This window comes from Fundulus heteroclitus, unplaced genomic scaffold (assembly GCF_011125445.2).
Source record: "Fundulus heteroclitus isolate FHET01 unplaced genomic scaffold, MU-UCD_Fhet_4.1 scaffold_40, whole genome shotgun sequence".
Taxonomy (NCBI): domain Eukaryota; kingdom Metazoa; phylum Chordata; class Actinopteri; order Cyprinodontiformes; family Fundulidae; genus Fundulus; species Fundulus heteroclitus.
The window spans coordinates 2116935-2137233 of record NW_023396813.1 but is presented as its reverse complement, the minus strand read 5'-3'; the positions used below and the strand labels follow the sequence as shown (position 1 = coordinate 2137233).

Below are 20299 nucleotides of genomic sequence, written 5' to 3'. Positions count from 1 at the left end.
GACCATTTTCAAAGCTGTACTGTGTCGCCATGCTTTCACCTACGAACACCGTTTAACTTCCAGTTTGTAGATATATCTGTGACCTACTCAGAAGTGAAAACGGGATGTGGATATCTTTTATCGTCTCTTCACAGTTACTCCTCAAAGCTCATGTCCGAAAATCAGCGAAATCATCGTTTACAATGAAAGTCAATGACGGAATTCTCCAACTGCTAGAGTGGCCCACTCTAGCTTTTTTAAAGATTTCAAAACTCCGAACAACTTGACCTTTCTCGCTCAATTTTCACTCTACGTAGACAAATTATACATCAAAACGTAGGTATTTTTGTCAGGATTCGGGAAATGTAACCCTCATTGGTGTGGCATTTATAGATTTTTCGCAAATCACCTCAGAGCGATACAAACCCGAAACCTCCCCCATTCATTTCCTATGGAGCGGTTTTGAAAAATGACGTCTGAAAATCCAAAACATCACATGTTTTCGCATCGTCGCTACTCCTAAACCGTTTTATGTACAGACATGAGACTTTCACACATGAATGTCCCAACCCTTCTGGCACTCACAAAAAAGGAATTTTGTGGATAACTGTTACGGTTTTCCCGCACGAACAATTTGTTCGGGAGTAGCGAATGTGCAAAATCCTGAAATCGCTTTGGAGCTGCATTTTCCCACATCATCCACTTTTTTACATCGTCGCTGTGCCTACACCGATTTTATTAAAAATATGAAAATGAGCTACATGGTCATCAAAAGCCTGCTGATACTCACAGTGAAAGAATTATTTTGATATCTCTTATGCTTTTTTAGCCAGAGCGATTTGTTCGGGATCATTTTCAGAGGATTTCTGAAATTTCATAAAAATGTCCTTTAGATCATAATTTTTTACGCCTTTATTAAACTTTTTCCAGCAAAAACCGATAGCAAGTCTTCTTCCCCTATCCTTTACGAAATAAACACAGAAAAAATTACGTCTCTACCATTTACGGTTCCGGAGAAATCGTGCGTTGTTCGAGGCAAAGTTCTCCATTATAATCCAATAGGCAGACTTGGACACCAAGTGTCTGCACTTTTTTAGACTGGCCCGCTGCAGCTGTGTCAGTGAGTTTCCATGACGACGGAACTCTGAGGGCCAGTGGGAGACGTTCCATTGAGATAGAATGGCAACTTTCGACGCCAGCTGCAGCGGCTGTGATTAATGTAGAAATCTGAAATTCGCACAGTCACTTCCTCTTAACATTTTCAAATTTTCATGTGACTTTCAGCCATGTGTCAGTTTACTGTCCCATTTTGGATTTTACATGCTTTCCTATTGGGTCTTTGCTTCCAACAGGACCTGGCATGATGCCTAGACACGACCCACTTGGCCAATACAGCACCACCCACATGTGGGAAATGGCACTACACACTATTTTGGTCAAATGTTGAGTTCTGGGCCCAGATGTGGTGAGGCTGAGTTGCTAAAGGAGGCCAATCTGACCAATGAACTTTGGTCACGTTTGGTGACATTAAGTATTGGCACCCCTATTTGAGGCACTTCCCAGTACAGGATTTGGACCAAACTGACAGAGTACAATCACCCGGTGATACTGAACACAACCATGTTAGCGGCTAACTGTTAGCATGTTGCTAACCGGAAGTAGCTCTAGAAAGGTCTCACCATCTTCTGCTTCACAGAGTCTGTTCTTACTTTAGAGAGAAAGCTCCACAAGATATTTGGGTAACGTGGCATAAAGCATCTCCAAGCTATCAGGTGTCAAACATCCAATGCTTTTCAATGGGGGACCAAACCCCTTATGGTCCCAATACTGCATGCCCATATATGGCACTACAGTATAGCTCAGATGGAAAGTGCAGGCTTTGCATGCAAAAGGTCGTGGGATCGAAACCCGGCGTGGCAGACTAAGATTTTTGTATTATAATCCCCACAGTGTGTATATCAAAACATATGTGCTGATCCCATGAAGTATTTTTTTGTACCACCCGCCATTTTCAGTTACCATGGCAACGTTATAAACGACGTTTTTTCTCCCTATTTAAGGCTCATCCCAGTACAGGATTTGGACCAAACTAACAGAGTACACTCACCCAGTCATACCAAACACAACCATGTTAGCGGCTAACGGTTAGCATGTTGCTAACTGGAAGTAGCTCTAGGAAGCCTGTACAAACTTCTGCTTGACAGATTTGGTGAATTTTAGCATTTTCTCCCTTTTTAGGCACTTCTCAGTACAGGATTTCAACCAAACTAACAGAGTAACATCACCCGGTGATACTGAACACAGCCATGCTAGCGGCTAACCGTTAGCATGTTGCTAACGGAAATAGCTTTAGGAAGGTCCTACCAACTGCTGCTTAGCCAGAGTTCTTCTGCCTTTACAGACAGAGAGAGGGCTGCAGCTGTCAGTGAGTCTCCATGACAACGCTGCTAGCAAGAGGCTCCTAGGAGGTCCATTGACTTAACATGGCACCTTTCAACGGCCGTTGCGGGGGCTGTGAAGACCGTAGGAAGCTGAAATTCGCAGTGTGGCTTCCTGTTGCTATTTCTGACGGTACGGTACGCACCAAGTGGCAGGCGCCTTGCTAAATTTCTTCAGAAATTTTTCTAGTTATTCTTTGTTTTTCTTCCTTCACGATTAATAGGGCCCGAACCCTAGCGTGCACCCCCACAATATCGGCATCAAAACCTGTGGCTCGTTCTCGAGATGTGTGCTACTACTTTTATTGGGATTTCGAGTTACCATGGCAACAAAATTAGAGAAACAACAAACACCAAAAAACCCATGATAATCAATGGAGTCAGGTAGAAAGAAAGCCTCAAAAAAGCCTCAAAATGACCATTTTCAAAGCTGTACTGTGTCGCCATGCTTTCACCTATGAACACCGTTTAACTTCCAGTTTGTAGATATATCTGTGACCTACTCAGAAGTAAAAACGGGATGTGGATATCTTTTATCGTCTCTTCACAGTTTCTCCTCAAAGCTCATGTCCAAAAATCAGCGAAATCATCGTTTACAATGAAAGTCAATGACGGAATTCTCCAACCGCTAGAGTGGCCCACTCTAGCTTTTTTAAAGATTTCAAAACTCCGAACAACTTGACCTTACTCGCACAATTTTCACTCTACGTAGACAAATTATACATCAAAACGTAGGTATTTTTGTCAGGATTCGGGAAATGTAACCCTCATTGGTGTGGCATTTATAGATTTTTCGCAAATCACCTCAGACCGACACAAACCCGAAACCTCCCCCATTCATTTCCTATGGAGCGGTTTTGAAAATTGACGTCTAAAAATCCAAAACATCACATGTTTTCGCATCGTCGCTACTTCTAAACCGTTTTATATACAGACATGAGACTTTCACACATGAATGTCCCAACCGTTCTGGCACTCACAAAAAAGGAATTTTGTGGATAACTGTTACGGTTTTTCCGCAGGAACAATTTGTTCGGGAGTAGCGAATGTGCAAAATCCTAAAAACGCTTTGGAGCTGCATTTTCCCACATCAACCACTTTTTTACATCGTCGCTGTGTCTACACCGATTTTTGTACAAACATAAAAATGAGCTTCATGGTCCTCAAAAGCCTGCTGATACTCATGGTGAAAGAATTATTTTGATATCTCTTATACTTTTTGAGCTACAGTGATTTGTTCGGAACCGTTTTAAGAGGATTTCTGAAAATCCATAAAAATCCGATTTAGATCATAATTTTTTACGCCTTTATTAAGTTTTTTCCAGCAAAAAACGATAGCTTTTCTTCTTCCCCTATCCGTTACGAACTAAACGCAGAAACAATTACGTCTCTACCATTTATAGATCAGGAGATATGAAGCGTTGTTCGGGGCAAAGTTCTCCATTATAATCCAATGGGACTTATTGTGAGCAAAGTCTCTGCACTTCAGGAGACTTGCCCGCTGCAGGTGTGTCAGTGAGTTTCCATGACGACGGAACTCTGAGGGCCAGAGGGAGAAGCTCCATTGAGATACAATGGCAACTTTCGACGCCCGCTGCAGCAGCTGTGATTAATGTAGGAATCTGAAATTTGCACAGTCACTTCCTCTTAACATTTTAAAATTTTCATGTGACTTTCAGTCATGTGTCACTTTTCTGTCCCATTTTGGATGTCACATGCTTTCCTATTGGGCCTTTGCTTCCAACAGGACCTGGCATGATAACCAGGCGCAACCCAATTGGCCAATACAGCACCACCCACATGTGGGAAATGGCACTACACACCGTTTTGGTCAAATGTTGAGTTCTGGGCCCAGATGTGGTGAGGTTGAGTTGCTAAAGGAGGCCAATCTGACCCATGAAGATTGGTCACGTTTGGTGACATTAAGTATTGGCACCCCTATTTGAGGCACTTCCCAGTCCAGGATTTGGACCAAACTGACAAAGTACAATCACCCGGTGGTACTGAACACAACCTTGTTAGCGGCTAACGGTTAGCATGTTGCTAACCGGAAGTAGCTCTAGGAAGGTCTCACCAACTTCTGCTTCACAGAGTCTGTTCTTCATTTAGAGAGAAAGCTCCACAAAAAATTTGGGCTACGTCGCATAAAGCATCTCCAAGCTATGAGGTGTCAAACATCCAATGCTTTTCAATGGAGGACCAAACCCCTTATGGTCTCAATACTGCGTGCCCATATATGGCGCTACTCTATAGCTCAGATGGAAAGTGCAGGCTTTGCATGCAGGAGGTCGTGGGATCGAAACCCGCCGTGGGAGACTAAGATTTTTGTGTTATAATCCCCACAGTGTGTATATTAAAACATGTATGCTGATCCCATGAAGTATTTTTTTGTACCACCCTCCATTTTGAGTTACCATGCGTCATTTTAAGTTACCATGGCAACGTTATAAACAACGTATTTTCTCCCTATTTGAGGCACTTCCCAGTACAGGATTTGGACCAAACTGACAGAGTACAATCACCCGGTCATACTGAACACAACCATGTTAGCGGCTAACCGTTAGCATGTTGCTAACCAGAAGTAGCTTTAGGAAGGTCCTACCAACTTCTGCTTAGCCAGGGTTGTTCTGCCTTTACAGACAGATAGGGCTGCAGCTGTCAGTGAGTCTCCATGACAACGCTGCTAACAAGGGGCTCCTAGGAGGTCCATTGACTTAACATGGCACCTTTCAACGGCCGTTGCGGGGGCTGTGAAGACCGTAGGAAGCTGAAATTCGCAGTGTGGCTTCCTGTTGCTATTTCTGACGGTACGGTACGCACCAAGTGGCAGGCGCCTTGCTAAATTTCTTCAGAAATTTTTCTAGTTATTCTTTATTTTTCTTACTTCACGATTAATGCGGCCCGAACATTAGCGAGCACCCCCACAATATAAGCATCAAAACCTGTGGCTCGATCTCGAGATGTGTGCTACTACTTTTATTGGGATTTCGAGTTACCATGGCAACATAATTAGCGAAAAACCACCCCCAAATAACCCTATAGGAATGAATGGAGTCGGGGAGAAAGAAAGCCTAAAAAAAGCTTCCAAATGACCATTTTCAACGCTGTACTGTGTCGTCATGCTTTCACCTACGAACACCGTTTAACTTCCAGTTTGTAGATATATCTGTGAACTACTCAGAAGTGAAAACGGGATGTGGATATCTTTTATCGTCTCTTCACAGTTACTCCTCAAAACTCATGTCCATAAATCAGCGAAATCATTGTTCACAATGAAAGTCAATGACGGAATTCTCCATGAAATTCGCAGTGTTACTTCCTGTTAGTATTTTTGACGGTACGGTACGCACCAAAAGGCAGGCGCCTTGCTAATTTTTTTCAGAAATTTCCTGGTTGGAAAATACATTTGACTGTATTAATAAATTGGCAGAAGCGAGGCTTTGGGAAACATTCATATTCGTCTGTCTTATCATTTCCCTGTGTTTTACAGGAACATTTAATCTGTTCTACACACTCAGATCTTGGGTCTTTTACAGAAACACACAATATCCGCATTTTGATTCACATCACCCACTGGAACACAAACTGTCTGTTGTTAGAACTTTGAGTAATCGGGGCAACAACATTCCCTGTGCCACAGAGGAGTAACAAAAAAGAACAAGCACTTCAGGAAATCACTGCAAACGTGTGGTTACTCATAATGGTCATTTGTCAAGTTGGCCAACAAAGCTGGCAGAAAAAACAACACTACGTTGAACTCAAATTAGAAAACAGAGACACAAAATCATACTCATTCTATATGTGTCAGGAGTATATGAAAAACTGAGGTGAATTTTCTCAGAATACAACATACCTGTAAATTTAAAACCTAACAACACTCTCAGACAAATACAGGTCAACCCCAAAGACAAAACACCCATATCACAGCTAAGTGGCGTGTGTATGCGGTTCAAAGCAGCAAGGACTGCACAGACTCCTACATCAAAGAAACTAAACAACTACAGAAACGCATGACACAACACCTAAGGACTTACAGCTCTAGGCAAGACTCAGCAGTCCACTTGCACTTCAAGAACAAATGACACACTTTTGACGAAAATGGTGTCCAGATTTTGGACAGGAAGAACACATGGTTTGAAGGTGCAAAGCCATGTTATTTGACTTTTTAAAATGTATATATCATTAGCTAACTGGTGTTGCATACAAGTTTTTTGATAGATTATCATGTCCTTGTGTATTAGTTGTTATTTTGATGTTTTAAGCTTTGTCTTTGCCCAATTTGTTAGTAAATAAAGCCTTTTGTGTTATATTAAAACGTAGAAGTACATACTGCGCATGCAAGATAAAATCTGGAAATGAAAACGCAAAAATATCCCAACTGATTTGGAATATTGGATCCTGGAGCCAGTGATGAAAAGACTTTAAAGCTCAAGGAAAAGTTGGTTCGGCTTGTTCTCATAACAATTTGTGTATTTTAATCTTTCCCACCATCTAAATTTTCCCCTGGGATGTTATGGCGGAAATCGCACAGAACTACTCCCCCCTGCTCCCTCCTCCCCTGCTAACATCCGTGGAGGCGTCAAGTTGGGCAGCGAAGTGATAAAGACTTTCCATCAAGGACATTTGCCTGCCGGACGGTGTTCATGGACATACAAAAACTCCACATAAGAGGGAAAAGGGACAAAGCGAAAGGGACAAAATGACAGCTGTGATTCAAAATGGCTGACTTCCTGTAGGGTTTGGACAATCACTCCATGAAACTTTTTTGTAGCTCCGGAGAAGTTACACATATGAACTAAATTTCATAATTTTCAGACAAAGAATGGCTTGGGCTGATTGTTTTAGTGATGATAGGGGGCACTGTGGAGGAAATGGGCCACACCTACCAAATATCGGGGTGGATTCTTGTGTGGGGCTGGACTAGGATTGATCACATTGATATTGGTGCAGATGAGCTAGAAGTTTGTTAAAGTTCTACATGCATGAAAATGAAAAATTCCCGCCAAAAAAGACGCTTGACCCAAAATGGCCGACTTCCTGTTGGGTTTAGGGCATACCTCCAACAAGCTTTTTTTTCTTGAATCCGGAAGAGCTACTATGTACCGAATTTCAATCTGTAAGACTTACCGGTTTCTCTACTTGACATGAAGGGGTGCTGTGAAGCTCTTTGGCTAAGCCCATTTTATATTCCATTAAAATACAAAAATTTCACGCGGGGGATAATTTTGGGTAAAGTTTTGAGAGTTTTATGTTTAGGCCTCCAAACAGGCGCTCTCTTTCGAAGGAGAGAAATAATAATAACAATAGAATTAAAATAGGCCTTTGTAGCGCTTTCACTGCTCGGGCCAAATTATAACTTTTAATAATATACATAATTAAATAGATAGAATTGCACAACACCAAGCAACAGCCTCTAACAACCCAGGACAGTGACGGATAGGTCATTGATTTGCATCTGAATTGGAATGTGCCTCGGAGGACGGGCTTCCATGTACTTTAAAACAGCAGCGCTCCAACTACTGGTTACTCAAGTGCGAGCCACAAGAATTGACAAAGACTCCGGTTGAAACATTTTGAGAAAAACTGAGTGAAAGTCCAGTTCCCCCAATTTTGGCATCGTCATCCACTTAAAAAAACAACAACACCATTGGTGGCAGCTTCTGTCCGGGTGCTGTGCAGTCCAGGACTCAGGTGAAATGTGTTCTCTCATGGCCGGTTGTTTTCAGCATGATGGAGGATTTACCTTTTTTGTTAACTGTCCTGGTGAGAGGCAGGTCAAACGTCAAAGGGACCGATGGAATCTTTGGCTATCTTTGTTTGAATAAATTGGTGGAAGTTTGTAACTTTTTCCTCATAGTCGGGAGGGAGTTCCTGACAAGAGTTGTCCATGCCCTGATGGACAGGCCCTTCCGTCACATGAATCTTGGACAACATGATGGTCCACCTCTAAAATCTTAAATTTTCTTTTCGGTGGTGATGGTTTTGGCTTTCAGTCAGATCTGCACCGTGGAAACACCTCATTCAAATACTTCAGGCTGCTGTCCCCAACGTCTCACCATCGATTCATTGATGCCAAGCTTACGTGCAGCATCTTTATTTCCTTCTTTCACAGCCAGACCGATGGCATTAAACTGGAAAGTTGCAACATATGTGTTTCACCGTGTATTTTCCATGACGATGGTGTGTGTGCTCAAAGCACAAAATGATGGACTTAAAGAATTTAGTCAGAGCGCTTGATTTGATTTTAACAATTTAATTGGTCCTCTGTGACCCTTCCAGTAATTTTATTGATCTGTTACAAAGAGACTAAGGTAAATGTTTTGGTGGCATAAAGCTTGTTAGCCTGTAAAAATCCACAAAATAGCCGCATCACAGTTTAAGCCGCTGGGTTCAAAGCATGTGAAAAAGTTGCAGCTTGTAGTCCGATAATTACGGTAAAACCTACAACTCCTTTGAACATTTAACCCTTAGTTTCCCTCATCCAAACTGCAAAGCAATAAAACCTCTTCTGTTTGTTGATTTGTAGTGTCCACCAGGACCTTAATCTCACTTTTTAAAATCAATTCAATTTTATTTATATAGCACTAATTCATGATACATGTCATCTCAAGGCACTTTACAAAGTCAAATTCAATCCAATCATACAGATAGCTCAAAAAGTTTCCTATCTAAGAAACCCAATAGACTGCATCAAGTTTTGACAAGCAGTATTCAGTCTTCATTAAAGAGCGAAGAGCTTCAGGGGACAGTCATCTGCATTGTCAATGGTTTTGCGGTAACAACTCCCGGTTTTGGTCTGTGAGGCAGACACCCTTTTTACATTTAAAACTAGGCTCAAAACCTTTCCTTTTTGACAAAGCTTATAGTCAGAGTGGCTTAGGTTACCATGAGCTATCTCTGTAGTTATGCTCCTATAGGCTTAGGCTGCTGGAGGACATCAGGGTCTGTTTTCTCACTATGCTGAGTTCCCCTACAGTTCTCCAATTTGCATTTTTTGTTATTTCATTTTTAACTTTTTGTTCTCTGTCATTTTTTTCTTCATAGTAGGTACACCTGGTCAGGCGTTCTGTTAGCTGTGTCTTGATCCGGGGGAGACAGATCATCCGCAATTACCATATAACATAGAAAGGATTCCTGGATCAATGTGTGCTTCTGTGCCTCTACTCTTTCTTCTCTAACCCCCAGTCGGTCTAGGGAGATGATCGTTCACACTCAGCCTGGTTCTGCTGAAGGTTTTCCTCCCTGTTTAAGGGGAGTTTTCCTCTCCACTGTTGCTTCATACATGCTCAGTATAAGGGATTACAGCAAAACAATCAACAATGTAGTCTGTCCACTGTTGCTACACCTTCTTTCAGAAGGAGTGAAGCTGCTTGTCAAGACTAAACACAATCTGCTGGGTTTACATAGGCTATGCTCACACTGCAGCTTGAAGTGACCCAATTTATATTTTTTTGCCCATATGTGACCTGGATCTGATCTTTTCATGGCAGTGAAAATGAACAACACAGATCATATTTTTTCAAATGCGACCCAGGCCACTTGGATATGTGGTCCTAATTCCGATACGTATCTGATCTTTTCAAATGCGACCTGTGTCTGTATGGCCATGTAGCATTTATCCGACCTGTTTGTCACTGATACTCGACAAACACCACTATTCTGCGTCCTGCTATGCATTATAATCCAAACACTGAGCACGCTTGCTACGTGTGACGTCATCGCGTCCTCAACAGCGCACGCGGGACTCTTAAATTGTATGAATTCAGTTCACACAGGAGATCACATACAAATTGCATTTATTTGGAAATGTGAACAACCATGCAAAAAATAAATAAATAAATAAATCAGATTTCACACAAAAAAAAAAAATCGGAATTGAGCATTAAGGCATGCCTTAATGAACGTAGCCTAAGATAGCAAACTTTTGACCAATCTGTCTGGAGCAGAGGTTTTCAATAGGTGAGGCGCGCCTCCCCTGGGGGGCGCCAAAAAGTCACTAATCCACTAAACCAAGCGCGCAGTGAGACAACTCTCAACGCTCAAAACCGGTCAGGCGCACGCTTAACTCTGAAAAACTCTTCTCAACCCACTGTCGCACTCAGTTCCATCTCTGCTCACGCGCACCTGCTCATTCCACGCTCAACACCAGCTGTGCGTTCGCTCAGCTGTTTTTGCGCTCGCGACTTCAAGTCTGTCCACTCCCCCAGCCAAACACAGACAGGGTTTTTTTTCCATCCAATCAGAGTATGGCTTGCAAATACTGCCTAAAATATTTAGGCTAAAATATTTAGACTAAAATATTAGAGTTACTAAGTGAGGTGTGAAAAATGTTTTTGTCTCTTTTCTTTCCAGCTTCTGGGAGGTGATGCAAAAGTTTATTCTGATCATAATCATCATCATTGTCATTATTATTTAAAGAGCACTTTAACAAAATGTGAAATACATCAGATAAGAGATGACAGCTCAATTTTAAAACTAAGCCCTCTGTCCGTGATGTTTCAGTAAAAGTAGCATGTAAAATGGAAATATTTGGATGGATATTTTATGAATAGGCCTTTTTTATGAATGTACTTTGTTAAAATACAAGTGTACAAAATACACCTGTATTGGATCTATCAGTTTTTGAAACACAGCATTCAAGGAACACAAAAGAAAGATGCATTTACTGCAGGGACCTGTGTGTGGTAGGTTTGTGGTTGGGGGGGGGGGCGTGGTTATCTTTACCTATTCCAAGGGGAGGCTCATATTCAATGAGTTTGAAAACCCCTGGTCTGGAGGATTTGATTGAAGTTGACTTTGTAAATTGCCTTGAGCTGACGTGTTGTGAATTGACACAATATAAATAAAATTGAATTGAAATTGAATTCTTGTTCTTTAAAGGTCTTATAAATCAATTAAGCCCAGAGTGTTTCAGGAGCAATTTCTGTCTGAAGTTAAAAATAAAATCCAAAACATGCTGAAAAAACAATAATCAAAACGAATGGCTTGCTTGACTGAGTCCCTAAAATGTTTAACAATTTTGAGCTTCAGTATAATGAGGTGAATATATAAAAAAAATGCTTTACCTGTCTTCAAGTCGGGAGTACAGCTGAGTGTTGTCTGTGCGAAGTACAATAACAATGTGGAACCATCGTTCAGGAAACAGGTCACAGCCATGATAATCAATGATCACTCCACCTTCTACCATCTTTTGATCCAGCTCGTCCACCACCTGTGGGATTCCAGGAACACAGATTATGTTCAGCATCTAGACTGCCAAATTCAACACATTTTAATTTGTTTACATGGAGTTCTTTGTTTAAATGGGTCTAATCTGTAAAGCGTCACAGAGTAACAATAACAGAGCGCAGAGAAATTTTATGATTGTTTCACAGCAGTTACCTTCAACAGGTAAACATGCCCAGGGCAACACATCTCGGCTCCCCGCAGCCCCACCTCCGGTTTCCCTGTTTCTGTCTGAATATGTGCTAAGGCCGCATCTTTAAAATGAACTGCACCTGTCTGAATCACATTGAAAAGTACTACAGCTCTGTGAGTGAACATAGTCAAGGAATCGCGTCTAACACCAATTTTACCAGCAGCAGCAGCGGAGGCTGGAGCGGTGTGGGCGTGTCATGCGCATCAGTGCTCTTCACCGGTTCAATCACAGCAGCATGGGCAGCACTGTTTGTAGGCAAAACTTTCGGCCTGAATTCTCTTTTTCCTCTGCTGATGTAAACCGCGTAGTCAGGAGAGAGAGAAAGAAATTTTTTAATTCTCGCCCGTTTTCTTCTGCCGGATCCGTTGCAATTCTCTCATCCAATTCCTCTCCCTCTCAATAGGTGAGGCGCCAAAGAGTCACAGGGGAGGCGCATGAAGACAGAGAAGAAGACAGCGCTGCTGCTATGTAGCGATATTCGTGCCTTCTGTTTGAGCGCGCAGGAACCAATCCAAGTGCACAGTGAAACAACTCTTAACGCTCAAAACCGGTCTGGCACGGTCTGAAAAACTCTTCTCAACCCACTGTCCTCGCGGTGAGTTCCATCTCTGCTCGCGTGCTACTTTGCTCGCGCACACCCGCTCATTCTACGCTCAACACCAGCTGTGCGCTCGCTCCGCTGTTAAAGCCAATCACAGACAGTTTTTTTCCCCATCCAATCAGAGTATGGCTTGCAAATACTGCATTCAGATGAATTAAATCAAAATGCTGCAGCCTTTGGCAGAAATTACTAAACATCACAGAGGGATTGAAGAAAAACAAATAAAAAGTGTAATATTTTAGCCTAAAATATTTAGGCTAAAGTATTTAAACTAAAATATTAGAGTTACTAAGTGAGGTGTGAAAAATGGTTTTGTCTCTTTTCTTTCCAGATTCTGGGAGGTGATGCAAAAGTTTATTCTGATCATAATCATCATGAATGTCATCATTATTTAAAGAGCACTTTAACACGAGGAAAAACAAAGTGCCAAACATCTGAAATACATCAGATAAGAGATAACAACTAATAAAATGCTTGTTTGTTAAAATAGCACTAGGTCTAAATTGTGTATAATTAGCCTAAAAAGTAGATTGGAATATGGAATATGTTGACGTCTGTTAAATTCAGGTTATCTTTTTTTATTATTATTTCAGTTGACGTCTCCGGTTGACGTGAGTTCAGTTTGACATTGGCATCTGTTTAGTTCAGTTTGTCTGCTGTTGAAAACAGCACTTTAATGTATCTAATGCTGATTATTCATTGAATCATTTGAATTTAAATATTTAAAATACTTTCACAGCAAAAATTATATGCGATTAATTTAGATTAATTAATTACAGAGTACGTAATTAATTAGATTAATTTATTTAATCGATTGACAGCCCTAGTTTATTTACATGTCTATTGTGTGGGGAATAAACAGTCAGACCACCATTACATTTTTCATCTCGCACACCCTCTAGTGGCAGCTCTAACAAATTACACCATGTGTAAAGAGCATAACAACTGTGGCCAGTTACTTGGTGGGTGTAAGCATCAAAGAATGGTGTCTGTTTTTGAGGGTCGCAAATCTGTCAATCACTTTGTTGTGACTCAGATGCTGAAGCACATATTTTTCAATTGACATGACTGCAAGACTGAAGTCTTTACTGACCCAGCCAGGAGCACAGCTGATGCAGTGGACTAAAGGATCTTTGATGTGAGCAGCTGTTTACAAGCACTGTTAGGGTAACTTGGACGGTTACCATTAAAAAATGAAACATGTCTGAACCAAGGAGGTTGTGAACTGACAACATATCTGAACATCAAGCCTCTATTTTCCAAGCAAGAACGTTTCTGGCCACCAGAACCTTGTTTTCAAGTCAATGCTGTAGTGTTCTGCAAATTCGTTCAAGTATGATTCACTCAAGTTCTCAGATTTAAGACTGGATGCTTTTCAGTAGCCCGACATCTACACTGCACAATCTTTGCTCAAACTCACAAACCATCCTATCCACACAGGGAAAGGCTATTCTTTTTTTTTCTATGTGTCTGAGTTGTTCAATTTAGTGCATAAACCTGTAGATGCCTCTAGCACAAAATCTTCCATTTTCCTCAGTGTATGCTTTGTCTTTGCATCTGGTTCAGAGATACTGTGTGTGTGGCAAAGGACTTTAGTTTTCTCAAACAGCTCTGTAGCAAATACGTCTGTGCAACTGCCCTTAAGTGTATCACATATTGCTTGTTTGTATATCATAGTTAGATTTAGACCTGTCAGGTCTAAAGTCTCTTTCTGGAGGAGCTTGTGGACTCCTTCACTTATAGAAAGAAGTGACTGGAACATCGGCAGTGCATATACTTATTATGAGAACTTATAGAGCTTCAGTCTGAAACCAAGAGCTACGGGGAGTTAATGGTGGAAAGGCGCTCCAAAATTGCAGACAGTAGTTGCGTTTCCATCAACGTTTTTAATGTGCATTTTGAAGTATCGTATTAGAAACGGTTGATGGAAATGGCAAGATTTGAATTAACTGACTAATTTTACAAAACATTTTTACGCTCTTTGGGGTGTTTGACTTCTTCAAAAAACAAAAAACAAACAAACAATAAAGCAGGGCTAGACGATTAATTGCATTTGCAATGAAATTGCACTTTTTTTAAACTTTATTTTTTTAAGTATTTTTATACATGACAAAACATAACATAACAAGAAAAAATGTAACATAAGTGAAAAAAAACATGGACAGTGACCATTATTCAGAACAGATCAGAGGTTGCCAAGGGAGGGGGGACTGCAGTACATCACAAAAAAAAACTGACAGATTATTGGATCACAGGGTACAAAATATGTAAATTTCCATGAAGAGTCTTACAAAGGAGGAATTTTTATCCAGAAGGACCAAGTTCAGCCGTAACGCACAGCACTAAACCCCAATTACCACCCAGAGTAATAAGTTAATAAAACTCAACTTACTTTTGAATTCCTATATGCAAACCATTACAACCAATATTTTTGAGTTTTGTTTTCCTGGAGTTATGGAGAAGGTAATCGTTTCTTCAACAGTGGCTAACCAGTCACATAGTGTCGGAGGGCTCCTACCAAGACACTTTCTTGTTATTGATTTCTTTCCAGCTATGAGTAATATTTTTAGAAGGTACTTATCCTCAGTACTGAGTTCGAAATCACACTTTCAAAAGACACAATTTCCAAATTGCAGAGGTGTGCAAGTTTTGGCTATGTAACAATTAATGGATAAGACATGTCCTTTAGATGTCAGTAATTTGTTTAAAGTGGGTTTCCTTCCACATGGAAACTTTTTTTATCAGAAGCTTTTAGGAATCTCACCATAGCATTAAGTAACGGTGAAACTGTTTAATACAAAGACTTGTTTGTTGAGTGCACTTTGCAACAATTGTCCAACTCAATTAAAAGCTATTCTCTTAAAAGCTATTTTGTTGAACAACATTCTGACTAATAAAAACGGTAACATTTCTTGATTTAAATAGTCCTTGTTTACAAACATGTTTCTCTACAGGCCATTTTTGTTGCAAATTAAATTGCAACCACAATTATGGTTGAAATATATCGCAATTTAGATTTTTGGCAAGCCCTACAGTAGATGCGATAAAGAGGGGATGGAAACACATTTGGCGAATCAGTTCTGACCTCATATGGACTGATCAGCTGTCTCTGCTGCCGCCGTCTTGTCAAATATTCCTATAACAGCAGAAGGCTGGGCTGGAAGCAACAATAGGTATGTGTGTATCAAAGAAGTGACGCAAGCATTTCTAAGTCACATCCGTTAAGAAAAAAAATCGGCATAATTATAGCCTCACTCCATTACTGATCTGTGGTTCATGCTAGTTAGCAACATTTAGTTCCTGTTTATTACAGCCAACATCAACGTATGATAACGTTATGCTATGCATTTCCTGGTTAATTCGCTACCAAGCAGAAAATTGGAAACAAGTCTGATGCACATTTTTCTCTTATTTTAAAAGTTTGCTCAGTATTTGCATGAGAATTGGATGGAAACACAGCCAATGTCTCAAGAATTGCACTAACTCTTGTCATAACTGACATGCCCCATGAGTGTTGGAAAATTGCACAAACTACACTTTTGTCAATCCAAGCCTTGTCTGAGCCTCCAAGAACTTATGATGATTCACTAGAAATGTGCTAAAAAAAAGTTTGAGTACAAACCCTCCAACAAGTTAAAAAGCCTCTGGGATGACCTTGCACGTGTGACACAACACCAGGTTAAGTACATGAGTACACAGTTTCAGGATGGAGCCTTCTAAAATGTGCTTGTACACCTCCAGTGGACCCGGTTATGACAGTTGCACCATCATATATGTGTGCCTTACTCTTAAGGTCTGACAGACCAATATTTTGAATCTACTGCTACAGTTCATTTGCAATGTGCTGGGCATCAAATGATTTTATCTCTGCAAGTGCAAGGAGACGTTCCTTCACTGTCCCCTCTGACACATACCTGACACAAACAGCTAACTGCTCTGATTTTTCATCCCTTGCCTCATCTGTCATAATGGAATAAATTTTGGACTGTCATTTTAGATACAACAACACTGGTGACATCCTGGGCACAACAGTCAATCGTCTCATTCTGGGATGTTGCTAAGATGTACTGAGCATTTGATAGAGGGTTATGTTTTTGAAGAAAGGGATACATTTCCTGCAAAAACTCCATACAAGCAAGAAAAATCCCACCGTTCACGCCGTCTCTAACTTCACCACGGCCACGAATGGGGAGTCCATGTCTTCCAAACATATAAGTAACTGTGACAACTCACCTGAGATACTCTGTTCTCTTTAGTATCACAATTGTAGATGAGATCATCTGTACAACGTTTCCCTAGGGGGAGTGCTGGCCTAGTGGTTAGAGCAGCGTGCTAACCACTGCCTGCACTCTGGGTCCCTGAGCAAGACCCTTAACCCCCGAATGCTCCCCGGGCGCCGCACATGGCAGCCCACTGCTCCCCTAGGGGATGGGTTAAAAGCAGAGAAACCACATTTTGTTGCTTTGTACTTGTGACAGTGCAATGACAATAAAGTTGAATTCTATTCTATTCTATTTGCTACATATAAGGTAGCTTTTTCATGCAGGAATACTGTCCTCAAGTGGTTGTGCTATCACATGGTTGCCAAAGATGACTAAAGAGTTCATATGGTCCTAGCAAGCACTACTGAACAAACTATCATGTTTGATGTTTTTATCAAACACTCTACATGGGAAGCTGAAAGCTGTACTGTGCTCCCAAATTTCAAAATTTAAGTCACAGATTACATTTTGGGCCTATATGTGACTAAAATGGTTGTATTTTCCTCTCTTTTTAAACATTATTTATTAGTTTTCAACAGCACATTGTCCAGAGCATTCAAGTTCCACACGACCCTGTTCACTCCAACACACAAAACCCCCACATAACAGAATAAAAAATCTCACAAATACAAAACAAACAAGCAAGCATATACAATATACAACGATAAGAGAAAATACAAAAATCTATTCACTCCACAGCCAACTACAACAACACAGCAGTGATTTGGTTTTAATGAGGTACTCATTCTGAATGTTTCCATGTATTGTAAAAATGGCTGCCATGTCATGTTGAAAAATTTAGAAGTTGAACCTACTAATGTACATTTCATCTTTTTTAAATGCAAAAACCTCATGAGCTCTGCAAGCCATTGTTCATGTGTAGGAGGGGCCTCCTGCTTTCACCTCAAAAGTATAAGACGTCTCGCAGTCAGTGTAGCAAAGCTACAAATTGCAGTTAGAGCGGAGAGGCCAAATTTAACATTGTATATTTCTGAAAGTATATTGAATATAGAAGTTCAATAGGTATCCAGTTTCAACAAAGCCTAGAAAGTGTGAATAAGGGAACCCGATTCTGTCCTGCATCGGGTACACCGGGGACACCTTTGATTTTATCAAGAATTGTTTCCTCAGGTAGTTTAGGAAATAAGGGATATCTATTCCTCACAAAATGCCGCAGTTGTAAATAACGGAATCAATGTGTACGTGGAATATTTAACTGTTTCATAAGCTGTGTAAATGATGCAAATGTCCCATCAATGAAAAGGTGTTTAACTTTACTTAATTCATTTCAGATTTTAAAAGCAGAATCAGACACAGAAGGTGGGAACATGTGATTTGAACAAATAGGAGCTTTGGTTGACATAGAATGTAGCCCAAATCTTTTCCTACACTGCACTTAGATTGTCAAAGAGTTATATAGCAGAGGGTTGCATTTATAGGTACATACTTCTAAAGGGAAAGCAGAGGTCAACAAAGCAGGTAGGAAATTTGGCAGAGCCAATCCGCCCTCTGGTATAGGTCTCTGCATTAAAGCATTTTGGGAGATTTATCATTCAACATAATTGTGTCTCGAATAATTTTTTTGGGATATAACATGGAATGCACTGAAATAAATAAAGGAACTTGGGTAATATGTTCATTTTTATAGAACTGACATGACCTATTAACGATAGTGGCAAATTATTTCATCTTTGAAGGTCTGACTTAGTTTTTTTAGGAAGTGGTACAAAATTATTTTTTAAGAGAGCTTTATATTTGTGAGCAACCTTGACACCCAGGTAAGTGACATAATCTAATTTAACTTGGAAAAGTCTGCAAATCCAATCTTGAATTCAATAAAATTCTATTTATATAGCACCACTTCACTCCAACACACAAACTCCCACATAAAACAGAAAAAATAAATAAATAAAATTATAAAAAAATAATTTGCCACTATGTAGCCATGAAGTGTGTGATTTACACAAAGTAATTCGGTTTTATGTAAATGTAACCTGTAACCTGAAAAAGTACCAAATTGTTTAAAAACAGTAAGTGCATGGGGAATAGAGCACAAATGATCAAACAGCAGGAGGTCATCAGTATATAAAGATACACTGCAAAAAGGCAACTAAAATAAGTCAAATTTTCTTGAAATTAGTGTTTTTGTCCTTGATTTGAGCAATTAAACAAGATTATCTGCCATTGGAATGAGTATTTTTACTCCTAAAATAAGATAATTAGATATATTCACTTGAAATAAGATGACGGAGATGAGTTTTTCCTATTTTAAGTGCAAAAATCGTATTCCATTGGCAGATCATCTTATTTACCTGCTCAAATCAAGTGCAAATACACAAATTTTAAGAAAATTAGACTTACCTTTAGTTCTCTTCTTGCAGTGTACTTGTGCTCCTGATCAGCTCTGTAGACACCCATAACATTATCTTCTGCTCTTAGCTTGATTGCTAACGGTTCAATTCCTAATGTAAATAGAAGAGGGGGACAGTAGGGGTGGGCGATAGATTGAATATACTCAATATATATCTCAAGTTTCCCTTCACGCGATGGCTAAAATTACTTTATTGCGACCATCGAGTGTAAATTTTCATGGCAAGATTGAGCCGCTGTATTTATTTCACTGTCAGTTTAGTTTTTCCCACATGCTGTGAACGCATCACTCGCTCCTCCTCCAAACCAGAAAGTGTTCTGGCGCACACACACACAACAACAAACCCATGCGCTTACTTATGTTGATGAGACAGCGAGAGCTATGGCGACAGCGGGAGTTTCAGGTAAATAAGAAAATGGGTCTGAAGAGAAACAGCACTGGGTCAATAATATGGCAGTGGTTATGCTTTCACAAGGAGGATGTTGAACAAAATGCGGTAATTTGCAAAACATGCCGTAACACCATTGCCACAAAAGGTAGCAGTAGCACAAATTTGTTCCACCTAAAAAGTAATCCAGTGCAACTCTTGTAAACTCTGCGTGTCGACACCCCCCACACACCGAAGGAAACTTTAATTCAACCAGCCGTAAAACAGTTGAAACTGGCGTCTTCTTTTGCTAAATCCCATACATGGCGGTGGGAAGTGGGGGTTCTGGGGGTGCTGCAGCACTGCCTAGTGGCGAGAGGCAGATTTTTATAAAATGTATTAAAACTACTTTGCACAATTTATACATTTCTTATAAATATTTTGGGAAATGATTTAGACTTTTTTTAAAACTATAATATTACGTGTATTTGGATTATAATTTAATTATTTTGAAGCCTAATTAACAACTTCTCGGACGTTACGTTGTCATGGCAACTTCAAGCAAGCTTTTGGCATAGACATCATATACGTAGACGCCCCATTGTACGCTGCCGGCCGCTAGGCCGACGTGCCTACAGGGCGGCCATCTTGGGTCAGACCACAGATCAGACAGCTGCTGTCAAAATGAATAGGAGACAGCTCAGATCTCATTTTAATCATATGTTCACAGTGATCGTGACCGTTCAGACAGATTACACATATTTATTCAGAACCAAAACTATTTAAACTGAAGTCAAACTGGATGAAAAATGTACACGCACTTACATATTTTGCAGTTACATATTAATCTAATATACACACAA

General features: G+C 40.3%; 1 protein-coding gene across 3 annotated transcripts in view; it reads right to left on the bottom strand.

The window, feature by feature from the left end:
- The window catches only part of ak6 (adenylate kinase 6), a 69771-nt gene that overhangs the window by 8783 nt on the left and 40689 nt on the right, over positions 1 to 20299 (bottom strand). For all 3 annotated transcript variants that reach the window (XM_036130982.1, XM_012856327.2, XM_036130981.1), the window contains one exon: positions 11483 to 11628. In XM_036130982.1, the coding sequence (XP_035986875.1) occupies positions 11483 to 11628 (146 nt within the window). The remainder of the gene's footprint in view (positions 1 to 11482; positions 11629 to 20299) is intronic.